The 14,327-nt window shown below is 39.2% G+C and overlaps 2 protein-coding genes across 2 annotated transcripts; both read right to left on the bottom strand.

Moving 5' to 3' along the window:
- Positions 1–386: 386 nt before the first annotated feature.
- Positions 387–4,069, bottom strand: LOC122041357 (E3 ubiquitin-protein ligase RLIM-like). Its single transcript, XM_042601003.1, has 4 exons — positions 3,761–4,069; positions 2,195–2,664; positions 1,536–1,570; positions 387–1,449 (listed from the first exon to the last, which is right to left on the bottom strand). The coding sequence occupies exons 2-4, from the start codon at positions 2,523–2,525 to the stop codon at positions 631–633; spliced, it is 1,185 nt and encodes a 394-aa protein (XP_042456937.1). The 5' UTR covers positions 2,526–2,664; positions 3,761–4,069; the 3' UTR covers positions 387–630.
- Positions 4,070–5,959: 1,890 nt separating this feature from the next.
- LOC122041356 lies at positions 5,960–14,061 on the bottom strand. The gene is made up of 4 exons (XM_042601002.1): positions 13,931–14,061; positions 13,016–13,716; positions 6,634–7,071; positions 5,960–6,333 (listed from the first exon to the last, which is right to left on the bottom strand). Exons 2-4 carry the CDS (start codon positions 13,641–13,643, stop codon positions 6,164–6,166), a joined length of 1,236 nt encoding a protein of 411 aa, XP_042456936.1. The 5' UTR covers positions 13,644–13,716; positions 13,931–14,061; the 3' UTR covers positions 5,960–6,163.
- Positions 14,062–14,327: the final 266 nt, after the last annotated feature.

The following is a 14,327-nucleotide window of genomic DNA, read 5'->3' as shown; positions in this document are numbered from 1 at the left end:
CTCGGACTCGTTTAGAACTCGTTTTTGACTCGTTTTAGAGCTTATTTTTTGACTCATTTTAAAACTCATTTTAATGCTCATTTTAAGACTCGTTTTAGAGCTCATTTTTTAACTCGTTTTAGAATTCGTTTTTTGACTCGATTTAAGGCTCGTTTTTAAGGCTCACGAACCTATAAACGAACATGTTCACGAGCTCACGAGCCGAATATCCTTAAGCTCGAGCTCGACTCGATAAAACTGTCGAGCTCGAAATCGAGCTCGGCTCGATAAGATAAACGAACGAACTCAAACGAGCTTTTTATCGAATCAAATTCCGAATAGCTCGCGAACCGTTTGGTTCATTTACATCCCTAGTTGCACCACCTGGAAAACTATTTTCAATGGTATGACCAAAGATATAGACCCTTATCGTATCGATGCTAACATGATTTTACACCGGTTATTATGCAAACGACAGAGATGAATTCACAGAAATTACTTCCATACATCTAGGAAAATTGCAAGAGATGGCAAAAGCATCAAACAGGTCAATCCAGGAATGCCTTCTGCATCTAAACTGTAAGCTTGCACTTGGTCTGCCTTTCCCAAGCCAGGAACTTCATACGATATATGAACTCAGGACGAACACCATCATGAACGAGAGCTTCTTCTCCAGAAGCCTTTCATTCTCTTAGATTCATTTTCAGATTTCGACCTTGATGGTCTGCTAAAGGAGAAATATCGCTTCAAGTTGAAGGGGAACTTTGTGCTGGAACTAGCTCCATTCCTTAGTCCTACCCCAGCTGCCTTTTGGCCATCGTACAGTAGTGTTTTTCCATCATCAGCTGCTCCAACCCTTGACGATCTGTTCTTAGCCTTGGCTTCAGATTTCTTGAACAGTTTCACTGCTGACTTTTGTCCGTGCGTACAGAGAGGGCATGGTGGGTCATATTGGTCAATTTCACTGGTCATCTTCTCCAAACACCCAGCGTGGTAAAGGTGCCCGCAAACCAAAACAGCAACAATGCAGTAATCTGTCAATGGAGTCGAGCATATTCTGCAGGTCTGCTGGTGATCATTCGAGCTGGAAATCGTAGTGCTGCTGGGAGTGAGGTTGTCATTCTCGAATGACCATCTCTCCCTGTTCGAACAGGCCACAAGCTCGGAGAACGTTTGCATGGACCACCCATTCGAAGATCCACCATGAGAACCTCCGACGGAGAGAGCAAATGACTGTCTTCCCTCGGGGGAGTTGTCTTCCTTAAGAGACTGAACAGAAGGGATTCTGCTGTCTGGCGACCGGCAAGCTGCCTTCTTTGAAGAAGTTGGGCCGGACGGAACCTGACGACTCCTTGAAGATGATGAACCTGCTTTGTGCGAAGGGGAAGGAGTTGAAGGCACTGAGAATGTGATAATCGTATCAGAAGCACTTGGAGCCAAGAATGAAGGCTTAGGAGAGCTGTTCTTTCTCTGGAAATTGAACAAAGCAGTTACAGCATATTCAAACTGTGATTGGGATAAAGGGGGAAAAACAGTTCGAGCATATTCAATCTCACCTTGGGAGATGAAGTGCTTCCATTGGCTTGATCAACTGTTTAACGAAAAAGAAAAATGTTAGTCAGATCATCATCCAGAAACTCAACTAAATCCAAATAGCAGAATATTCATAATATTTAGTTAACCAAAAAAATATAAATTTATAGCTAGCAGCAAGCATATGTAGTAGAGTTGACCACTAAATATTCTGATCACTAAGATTACATCAAGTACGACAATGGTTGCTTATCACAATTTAGAGTAAAAGAACAATTTAAATTTTGAATAATCAATACGTGTGTTATACATTGGAACTACTCAGCAAGTGATGATTTACGAGTTAGAGCAATCACTTGAATCCAAACATAGACCATAACAGACAGATTAGTAAAAACTACAAACTCTCAACTTCACAAAAAATTTTTAATGACTATTGTGCTTCAATTGTGCTATCTATTCTGCCTAATAAGGGCAGCTCCATGTAGGGTCCCGAGGAAGGATCACGCAGCCTTACTTTACTTTTTGCAAAAGGCTGTTTCCAGGATTCAAATATGTGACCTTTAGGTTACAAAGCAACAACTTTACCATTGTGTTAAGGCTCCCCTTCATCTAATCTGCCTAATCATCATCCAAAATATATAATTATATTTTGCAAAGTAAAACACATAAGCAATCATACCTGCACTATCATGTGTTGCCATCCTAGAACTTCCATTTTTAATTGGTGTTTCACCTTTTTGTAATTGGAAAGCAGTTGACGGACCAGCGGTCTCAGATAATCTTTCAGCTTCAGTGAGGAGGAACTCACTCTTAACTTCATTTCCAGAATTCGGATGATGAGAGATTTGAGGAGAGCTATCCATAACAACCTCTATGTGTGTTCTGTTGTCACACCGAAAGCTCCAACTGGGAGAATACCTTGCGTTTCGACATGTTGAAAGTGGAACATCAAGCTGAGCTGGGTTTGGCAAATGTTTATCTTTCACAGCCACAGAGCAATTGCCCCCCATTTTACTTTTTGATAGTATTACTTAATAGAAAGTTGATAAGGAAATACAAATAATGATATTCATAAAAGAACAAAAATAAGTTCCTTTTCCATGATCAGGAACCTGGAAAAGAATGCCAACCATGAATCCTCAGCTTCACCTATCACAAGCAAATGAAGTTTATAGAAAACACATATCAAACCACAAACATAAGTAGATCTTCCACATTATCAAGCCATGACAAACAGAAACAGAGAAAAAAAATTATTTAAAATTTCAAAGAATAACCCTTTTCAAAGCTGAGAAATAAAAACTGTGTGGTTGTGTGTGCTTGTGTGAGTGTGAAGAAAAGACTTGCAAATTGCCATTGAAATGATCCTTCAATTTTGATGATACCAAGGAAGAACCATTAAAGTGCTAAATGGGAGAGAAAAAAAAAGTGGCCGGCATCAACATCTTATGTGAAGCCAAAATCCAAAAAAGGTAAGTAGGTGCAATTGTTCTAAACAAAATAGAGTACTACTGTCTTTCTGGACCATTAAATCCCCGGGACAACAAGAAAAAGAGGTCATTCCTCACAAGTAGGCTTAGTGGTCAAACATAATAATTTGATAAGACTCCCAACATTTCTTATCAAGTAAGAGTGATACGTTCCTTCCTCATCAAGTTCACAAAAAGGAAGCATAGGATACCAGAAAGTGGTAAACAGAAAAATTCTGCTTCAAGCCGATTGTATGCCACAAAAAAAAGTAATTCTTTTAGGATGTGTGTGGGTCTCGGCCAATATTTGTACACCTGCCTTAACTTTATGAAAGTTGATAACCGAAATGCATCAATTCGCTCGAAAGAACTTTATAAGCAGTGGTATCTTGGACAAAGTTTACTTGGACACCCACTCGAATTTGGATTCTTTTATATGAAAAATCAAAATCTCTGCCTACTGTCTCTATGGTTTCTTCATGTGCAAGAAACCTCCATAAAGGAAATTAACAAAAGAATTACTTGAAAGTTCAGGAAATCTCCATTACGATGATTCAGCAACTGTTAGTGGTTCTTATGATTACAAATGCAAACGGAGAAACGTGCGAAGACGTAAGAAGCCATAAATTCTCAATTTTGAAATATCAATAACTTATGATCGATAAAGCATGTCATAAAAATAAAAAATTGTTCAGCAATTTAGAAGCAGCCACAAACATAGAGAGCTAAAGAACTTGCGAGCGAGGAATTACAATCATCAGAATCTAGCGGACTACCTCAAACGCTCAAAAAAACCATGCTTTCTAAAGTGAAAGAAGGCGCCAATAGATCAGGAAGCTGATCGGATCAACTTCGATCTTCCCGCGAAGAAAACCGCCGGCGGCAGCACGATGAGCCACGTTAGCCAGGGAGTGTCTGATCGGTTCCCCGCAATCCGCCGCTCGCTCGCATCCGTCCAATCGGACTCGCACAGAACCCGATCGAGTAACCAGTAACGCCGTTCGAAATTCCCAAAACGCCCAGAAGGAAGATTTAGGGTTCTTCACGCCACACTTGGCCTGATCCGTTTCCTCTCCTCAGAGAGATGGCATAAGTGGGCGAGAATGAAGTGTATATATATATACAACAGTTGAGCAATTTCGATCGCTCTGGTACGCACAAGTCACAGACCCACTTCAAACTCGCTATGGATATTGATGTGGCATCCTACAACTAGTCGTGTACGATGCGTCGCAAAAGCTGAGACGGGTCCATTTCAAGGGTGAGATGGTGAATTATATTTCGTATTTATCAGTTGATCTGAAGAACTCGAATTAATATTTAATCTTGCGCATTGTTTTTTTATTAAAAAAATATGAAAAGAGGGCGTAACAAAATTATTATATTTTATGATCTTATTATAATAAGTTAGTAAAGAAGTTTTTATATAATAATAATTGAGCATAGTTACTACTTTATTATAATATTTTAAAATAAAAAATACATAATAAATCATTTTAAAAAATAAAATAGTCTTTTGACAATAATAAAAATAAAGACCATCCTTTTAATTTTTCATTTTTTAAAAAATCGTTAATACTTTACTTAGATATATAATTTCTTCTATATTTTACTTTCTATAACAATTTTTTTTTATTAAAACATTTATCTTTTTATTTACTTTCAAATCAAATTTAAAAAAAACAAACACAAAATCTTATAATTAATTGTCTTTAACTTAATATAAATATTAAGGAACATACTAAATGACTATACCAACTAGAATGATTTTTTTTTAAAAAAAAACTTAGAGTTATTATTAAATGTATCCTAATAATATCATATTTTATGAGTCAATTATATCTTTTCTCATCTATTTTCAAATTTAATTTTAAAAATAATACCTAATGAATTTTTATTAATAATACTTAATTAATTTTTTAATTAGTTTAATTAAACTTTTAGCTTGAAAAATTGAGATAGATAACTTTGGCAAAATTTACCGAATTTTTAATTTAACTTTTATTCGAAAATATGACCTAATTATCACCTTTTCCTTAACTCCATTTTACCTTCAACGTGGCAATGTTTGATAAAGAAATTATCATAAATCAATAGTTGGGCCTTGATATTAAAAATGCTAAATTAATTTGGCATTACATTTTTGTATTTTAACAAAATTTTTAAAAATTTAGCAAAATTAATTGCAACTATGATAATCAAATCTTATCGCTATACATTTATGATAGCTTTGTTACAATAAAACAAAAGATCAATTTCCAACCAACACGTGTCCTAAAAAAAACCGCTCTAATCACTTGAAAATGATTTACCTTTACATAACCTGAGATGAATTATGAGAGATGTTTTAAATGAATATAATCCCCTTTTACTACACTATATTCTATTTTTTACATATATCATTATTTATATTTAAATAATCCCCATGAGGATGTATCATTATTTATATTTAAATAATCCCCATGAGGATGCCCAATTAATGATAAATTTACTACAGTAAGAAAGACATCAAATCCAGACATACGCATGCCCTTCGATATTATGATTTATATTCCTTCACGAAACTTAAAAACAGACCGTGAGAGATAATTATTTATATTTAAATAAATTTCTTCTAATGCCATCATTATTAATTTATTTTATCTTCCGTATTATACTTCACACAATTTAACAAAACTAAATAAATGAAAAATTAAAATGCACATATCTAGCGGGACAATGGCCTAGCTTATGCTAGGCCATGCCGGGTCAGGCGGCAACCTAATCCACGGACCACCTTGTGCCTGACACAAGCACGAGTAAGCCCAACCCTACGGCCCAAAGCATATCGTGAAGTGCTAGGGCCGGCCTGTTTGTCACACCCAACTCCCAAGCGCCCTCAGCATTTGCTCATAGTTTTAAAACCATGCAAGCTTGCAAAAATTGATCTCCCAACTTTGTTGGGTGTTACACACACCACACCATTGAACAAGTCAGAAAAAAGAAACCTATTCACATTTGTTTGTGTTCTTATTATTAAACAAGTCTTGAATGGAAATTACCCACTCAAACAATGAAAAGAGGAACTGAAAAAAGAAGGAGATCTCAAAACTGAGAACCAGCATGGAGAATACCTGTCAGATCTCTTGCAGCTTTGACTATGCAAGATGGGCTGAGCTGATTATTATGATGATTCATCATCATTCTTGCTCGCTAGTGGTTGATGCATCGCCTTCATCGGGAATCAGCTTCGATGAAGGAAGATAGGACCAAGCGATAGCAGCAGCACTGAGAGAGATGGCGAAGCAGAACGAGCCCCAGACCCATCTTTGTCTCCTCTTGCGCTTGTTGCGTTGTCGTCTAGCCATTTCTGCAGCGAACAGATCGTGCCATAAACAACAGGACACTGGGCAAAAAATAATAATTGAACGATATGGAGTTCTTCAGCGGAAACATTGTTTTCATATTGTTAACTATTTCGAACAGCTAAATTGTAGTAAGAGACTATTAAGTCTTCCTAATGAGATTGATGCATTCTCATTGCTTTCATATCGATCGCAATTCAAACAGCCAAATCATTTTCATCACTGACGCAATCTAGGTTTCTCTATAAGCATGAAATAAGAAAAATATGAATAATACTAAGGGGCAATAAGCTCAGTATTCTCACCAACTGCTTCTTGATTCCTCTGAGACATTTCCCTATTTGCAGCTTCACAATACTGTAATCGATCCTTTAACCTGGTAATTTCAAAATTCTTAGCTGCAATTTGAGGTTCCATCTCAAGCTCAACCTCGGCGTGAGCAAAACCTTGGCTAATAGCATCAGCTACAAAGCGTGTAACAACAATCTGCTGGGTCAATTCCTCTACAGGATCCAAGTTGGACTGTTTATTTACATCCTCAGAGATATTTGGTGAAATAGGCAGGCTTAATCCGAGTAGTGACAGCTGATCGGAAAGCCTCTGCCAGAGATTCTGCAATTGATCCAGTGATTCTTCAGCCTGTGTCCGCTTCTTTGTCTCCATCAAGAGATTAAGTTTCAACTCAGGCAAGTCATCGTCCAAGTTGTTATAGGAAGGTTGTGGTGTACAACCAGTGGAGAACTCTAAAACAAAAAAGGAAAACTGCATTAACTTTCCTGATGGAATGTAAACTATGATTGCAAGCAAAACAAGAAAAACAACAAGTTCTATAGATTACCAAAATCTGACATACATATCTTCATTAACACCGTGAACATTCAAGGGATTAGAACTTAAGTCAAAGAAAACATGCTTGATACTAACAAAAAAAAAATCTAGGCAATATTTCGAGAGATATGTACCCCTAATGTAGCTTTCTTTTAGTTATGTGAACCAAACTAGAATGAACTTTCTGTTGGAACCCCGAGGTTATTTTAATGTGATCAAACAAGTTAAGTTAGGTCCTGTTGTGTTTAACCCTGTGTCTAAGTGTACAGGAGCTTAGGAGCACAGGAAGTCGAGCAAAAGACGCAGCTAGCGAGAAAGACGGCATGGGAGAGAGCCGACGGGCTCAATGCGTTCGAGGGACGAGGTGTTGTGGAATAGCATGCGGGCGGATGAGAAGGAGGCGCGAGGCGTTTCCAAGGGACGAGAAACCGGAGCGGAAGGTTGCTCGAGAAGCCCGGAAGTTGGGTTCGGGTGAGCCCTGCTCCGGATGATCGAAATTACCCAAGCAAGCGGAGCTGAAGCGGAAGACCCGGATCGAGGTGAGCAGCACCGGAGCAGAAGGCCCGGACCAAAAAAAGTCAACATTGTTGACTTTAAGGGTATGGGCGCCCTAAATGTGATATTATCCAGATCGCGTTTGATCGTAATCCGTTGCGAAGGGGATAAAACTTTATCTCCTTCCGGGCACCTGGAATCCTTCCAGGTGCCCCGACCAGGGCTATAAATATAGCCTTGGTCCAGAAGCTAAACAACAACAAACAATTTGAATTCCAACACTTGTGCGCTTCACTTTGTTAGTTTAGCTTCTCTTTTTGTGCTTTAACTCCTGTAAAAGGCTTCTTCGCCTAAAGGAGATACTTAATGCGATTCATTTTCTTGGATTAACAACCTCTCTAATTGTAACCAAGTAAAAACTGTGAGCTTCGTCTTTTAGTTTATTTCTTCATTTTATTTTATTTTATTTTATGCAATTGTTCCTTTAAATTCGAGAAGGGTTGATTTTTTAATTGTGTAGGGTTATTCAACCCCACCTTCTAGCCAGCCAACAAGTCCCAACGAATGGTATCAAAGTCAGGACGCTTCAGGAGAACTAACCGCCGATCGAAGCACCGAATCAATGGCCGGAACAAACATATACCCACCGAAGTTCAAAGGGAAATTCGTTAGCTGGAAAAAGCGAATGCAGGTATTCTTTAAAACTGACTTTGAATTACTTTTAATAATGAAGTTCGATTTTGTAGCACCCGAGAGTAAGAAAGAATACCAGTGGACGAAAAAGAAACATGCCGACTACGTGGCAAACGGCAAAACAGAATTCTATCTGCTGAGCGTCCTTCCGCCACAAGAAGTCAACCGAATCGACACCTACAACTCAGCAAAGGAGCTTTGGGAGAAGTTCCTTGAATAACACGAAGGGACATCCGAAGCCAAGCTCGCGAGACGCGACTTACTTCGCAATCAGCTTACTACTAACCTGTGATTTGAAGAAGACGAAACGATTGCACAACTTCACTCGAGGATTAAGGAGCTCATCACTGGACTTTCAAATCTCGGAGAAAAGGTAAGCAAACGAGATTCACTAAGGTACGCTCTTAATTCCTTCCCCAGAAATACAAAATGGGTATCACTAGTAGATGTCTTCTATATCTCTAAGGACTTAGAATCTATTACCTTAGAAGAATTATTTTCAACTTTTAAAGTGCATGAATCGGGATGTGCAGGTACGAAGGAGCTGAAGCACAACATCGCCTTCAAGGCAACCAGAGACGAACATGAGTCGGAATCCTCTCTTGACAACGAAGAAATTGTTCTGATGGTAAGGCATTTTAAAAAATTGTTTAAATCAAGCTAACCATCCACAAGGTAGAAAGAAAAGGATAATCAGATGCTACCACTACAATGAAGAAGGACACGTTAAGGACAACTGCCCTAAACTAAGGAACAAAGATAAGGACAAAGGAAAGAAGCCTGTTCAAACGAATAAGTACAAGACTTTAAAGGCGACGTGGGACGAAACGTCGTCCGAATCGAAAGTTGAGGTATTCTCCGGGCTTGCGTTGATGGCAAATCATCAAGACGAATATGAAGAAAGCTCTTCCGAAATGAGCATCGAGAGCATCGATGAAGGTGGAGCGACATTGGAAGAAAGCAACAATTCAGGGGAGCCACGGATCGGCAAGGTAAGTCAAGTACGATCTCTTCCTCCTGATAAAATGTTTAAATTCGTAAAATTATTATCTAAAGATTGTTATAAATTAGAAAAAGAAATTAAAGAATTAAAAGTAATTCTAGCAAAATCTTGTCCAGAAGATTTTGATAAATTAAAGCTAGAAAATGACAATCTATAAAAGGAAATAACAGATTTGAAAAATCATATATGCACATATAGTACAAATATTATAAGATATAATTTAAACTGGTCTTTTAAATATCATAAAAGGCAAATTAGAAACATTTTAAAGAAATATGTCCCTAAGAAATTTCTAATTAATCCAGTTGGAAGAACCTTTATTGGGTTCCAAAGTCTTGTCTTAATTAAAAATTTAATTGGACTTAGAGCTTTCAGAGAGCATCTAATTTCCTTATGCGACTTTGTCTAGAACTGGCTGATGATCCAATAACCAAGAAGGCCTAGTGCCTCGTCACAGTCTGGAAGCCAAATATTGAAATAAAATGTTTAATTGACTAACAGATAAAGCATTAAAATTAGATAATACTTTAAATAGTTATTCAATTTTTTTTTTGAAAACTCTAAAATTTTCTATGCAAAAATGTTTTAACTTCTTATTTTTTTTTTAACTTAAAGTTTTTTCTTGTGATTACCAAAAACATGTTTTAAACTTTGAAAATTTTCCTTAGAACTTTTTTTTTCTTAGAAATTTTTAAAGTTTTTTCCAAAATTTACTTTACTAAACTCTCTACAAAAATTAATTCTTGAAAAATATGTTTAACTCAGGAAATTTTCATTTTTACTTAGAAAATGATTTTTTTATTTAGAAATTTTTTTCTAAAATTATTACATTTATAGAGCTATCAAAATTATTCTCAAAATCAAGAGTTTACTTAGAAATTTTTTTTACTTGAATTTTTTTTTTTAAATTCAGAGTTTTAGTTACCTTTAAATTTTTTTTTTGTACCCCATTTTTTATGTGATCAAAGGGGGAGAAGTGGAAAATTAAGTCTAGGGGGAGGTAGTGCTTAAAATTAAATTTCCTACTTTTTGTGCTTTATTGCAAAATTTATTTTTTGCTTTAACTTTATTTGTTTACCCTAACTTAACTTAGGTCGCTCACATCAAAAAGGGAGAATTTGTTCGAACTCCAAGGTTGTTTTGATGTGATCAAACAAATTAAATTAGATCTTATTGTGTTTAACCCTGTGTCTAAGTGTGCAGAAGCTTAGGGGCACAGAAAGTCGAGCAAAGACGCAGCTAGCGAGAAGGACGACACGGGAGAGAGCCGACGAGCTCGGTGCATTTGAGGGATGAGGTGCTGCGAAAGAGTACGGAGGCGGACAAGAAGGAGACGCAAGGCGTTTCCGAGGGACGAGAAGCCGGAGCAGAAGATTGCTTGAGAAGGCCGGAAGTTGGGTTCGGATGAGCCCTATTCCGGATAGCCGAAATCAACCAAGCAAGCGTTGCCGGAGCGAAAGACTCGGACCGAGACGAGCAGTACCAAAGCAGAGGGCTCGGATCGAAAAAAGTCAACATTGTTGACTTTAAGGGTATGGGAGCCCGGAATCAGTACGGGCGCTCGAAACCCTTCCGAGCGCCCGAAATGTGATATTATCCAAATCGCATTTGACCGCGATCCGTTACGAAGGGGATAAAATTTTATCCCCTTTCAGGCGCCTGGAACCCTTCCAAGTGCCTCGACCAAGACTATAATACATCCTTGGTCCAGAAGCTAAACAACAACAAGAAATTTGAGTTCCAACACTTGTGCGCTTCACTTTGTTATTTTAGCTTCATCTTTTTGTACTTTCACTGCTGTAAGAGGCTTCTCCGCCTGAAGGAGATACTTAGTGCGATTCATTTCCTTAGATTAAAAACCTCCCCGATTGTAACCAAGTAAAAACTGTGAGTCTCATCTTTTAGTTTATTTTTTTATTTTATTTTATGCAAGTGCTCCTTTAAGTCCGAGAAGGGTTGGTTTTTTAATTGTGTACGGCTATTCAACCCCCCTTCTAGCCGACCAACGGATCCCAACACTTTCAATGTTATAGAACTAGAACTACAACCCATCATGCCCTTGAGTTAATACAATGAGTCTTGGGTGTTTCTTTTCCACATATGTTTAGGCAAATCCAGAATATGGTTGTGTATTGGCACATGGAGTTGTATTAACTATCAGGTAAATAACAAGTGTATCACTTATAAGGTAAAAACAGCAAAGAATGTCAAATGTACACTTCCCATATAACACCCAATGTATTGTGTTCTTATCATCTAAATAGAGAGACCATTAGCAGTACATGAATTAATAGCTTAAAATATCTAACAACGAAGAAAAACCAAAGCAGTTTTGCTAGAAATGCACAAAGAAAAAAGCATTCTACTCCTTTACTCTTTTGGATATTGATGCGGTGATGATGAAGGGTCCCATCTCGTTACCATGGTGGAGGTCAACGGAGGTCAAAGTTAAGATGGTCAACGCGTAGATGACATCGGCCTGTCGGACGAAGCATGTCCCGACCGGGGGAGAAGGCCTCGATCCACCGATGCCTTCGACACATGGAGAAGTCAAACGACTGACGCTCAATGAAGACAATGTACAGAAATCGCCTGAGAGGCTTCCCCGCTCGGCAAGGCACCAATATTCGTCATTGACAGACGGAACTACGATCGAGCGACTACCCGGCTCAGCCAGATAGCCAAGCCTGACATCGACAGAGTTCAACTTCGGCCGAGCGACAACCCCGCTCGGTCTGGCAGCAGGTCTTGACAGTGATAGAGTGGAACTTCCATCGAACTGACACGCAAAGGAGTACCGAGGTTCTGGCCGATCGGACGGGGCATCAGAGCGACGAATCATCGATCGCGCGACCAACCCGCTCGGCCTAACAGTACACTCTAATATCCAGCGACATCCTTTGGGAGTTGGTGTCGTCGACACCGGGCATGGACAACTAGAAGATCATACGGCGAAAGCTTGCACTGTCACTTCAGAGATATGCTCGACCCGTTAAGGTACTGTGTCAGAGACACTTTCCTGACAAGTCTTTTCAGGAAAAACTTTGAGAAGTGTGCCCGTCTTGGGAAGCATACACGTGCGTTACCGGAGCTCTATATAAAGATAGTCCAAGTATTAGCGGAGGTATGCGATATTCACTGTTTGTGCTACAGTCTTCTTGTTCCTCCGCTTTCCACTGTATCGTCGGTAACTGACTTAAGCGTCGGAGGGCCAACGTCGGGGACCCCTTACCTGGCTCGACACTGACGTAATTTGTGTTGCAGGTCCGAGCGGAGTCCACAAAAGTTCAACGTGAGCGCCACATCCCCAGCTTTCCGTCTCTTCGACTTTCGGATAGGATCTATAATGAAGGTGATAGTAGAAAGTCAGTTTGCACTAGTTTGTTATTTTAATCGGATCTTCTTCAACTAATTTTTTTCTCACTCCCACTTCATCTTCAACCCACTGTTTCCCAGACCCAGGAGAGGTGGGGAGGGGTTGCCAAACCAGTCAAACACCAGCACCAAATGCGCCGGATTGGACTGTATTTCACAATAATGTGTTGAAATGGACAGTCAGGTTCAAATGTAAAGCCACTGCTGTAGATCACACCGAAGCAGCAAATATGGTAATAACAACACCCACAAAATGAAGGGACGAGAAATCAAAATTTGAGAAAGAAAAATACCTTCCGAAGCATCATAAAATTCCATTGCAGAAGTATTTGATCCAAACGAAGTACAGTTATATCCAACCTTGGAATTGCTCACGATGCTATGCATGTCAAGAGAGTCCTCATTTACCTCCTCTCTTTTAATAGTAACCAAAACAGGCTTCTTGACATCCTCAGCTCCAATTTTTACAATATTCAGATTCTGAGTTTGCACCTTCCCATCACAGGCTTCATCTGTTAATGGTCCGCCATTGCTTGCGTAGGCATCATCAGCATCGTGCTTCTCGATACCATGGTCATTTGTTTTCAACACATCGACCTTCAGTTCCACCTCTGATTGCTTAGGTTGTCCAGTAACGGCATTGTTCTTGTTCTTCGGGAGACCATTAACGAGGCGAGGCCCTCTTCTCTTATGGTTGATAAGATATGGAGATTCCAAAGTAAATGACGAAGGAGAATCGGGAAGCGGAGTAGTGACCGGGGTGGCATAGAGGGCGGGTGAAATATTCGGCCGGGGAACGCCCTTTCTTACCGTGGTGCCTCGTTCTGCTCTTTCCACCGGCACTGGAGACGGCTTCGTAGCAGGATCCCGAGACCTAGGCTCCAAAAGCCTTTCCAAGGCGACCGTGGTGAAAGTCGGCATCTCAGCGACGAGGGGCCAAGAAGATTAAACCTGTCGGGCAACCGAAGGTCGCACCTTTTTCATCCACGAAGCCCTGAACCGCAAAGAATCCATCAAATAGGTCACAAACTCGCCGGAAACTTTTACAGACCATTATCAAAAGCCCAATCCAAAAAATTATCTCAAAAAGTGAGCTCGATTATATTCAAGAAGGAGACGAGTCCGAAGGAAGTGGGAAAATTAGTACCGGATGACGCAGAACCGACAAAGGATGAACAAAACGAGGGAAATTTAGAGAGATTTCTCACCTGGGCGTCGAACTGCCGGAACCCTAGGCCTGGATCCTGCGCGTCGCCAAAGCTTCAGACTCGCCGAATAAATATATATTTTCGCGACGTTAGAGAAACGCGAAGTGCAACCATGGTTAAGCGAATGATTCGGCTGTATGTTTGCGGGTAAAAGTCATTTTAGTCGGCTTTACCTGTATTGTGTTTCTAAAGTCAAACTCCATGAGCTACTCTTGAATTTGCTACCCGCTTTGTTACCTTTATTGACGTGATCCGATGCCGACGGTGGGCCCGAGTAAGTTTCGAGGGTGCGATTCGTTCAAATCTATACCAGTCAAGGAAATTGAATTTTTATTTTTAAAGAAGATATTAATTTTTGAATCAAATTTAAAAATTAAAATGTGTAAGACTTTTGAAT

The sequence above is a fragment of the Zingiber officinale genome, chromosome 2A (assembly GCF_018446385.1).
Source record: "Zingiber officinale cultivar Zhangliang chromosome 2A, Zo_v1.1, whole genome shotgun sequence".
Classification (NCBI taxonomy): Eukaryota; Viridiplantae; Streptophyta; class Magnoliopsida; order Zingiberales; family Zingiberaceae; genus Zingiber; species Zingiber officinale.
This window is presented reverse-complemented; position numbering and strand designations above follow the sequence as displayed.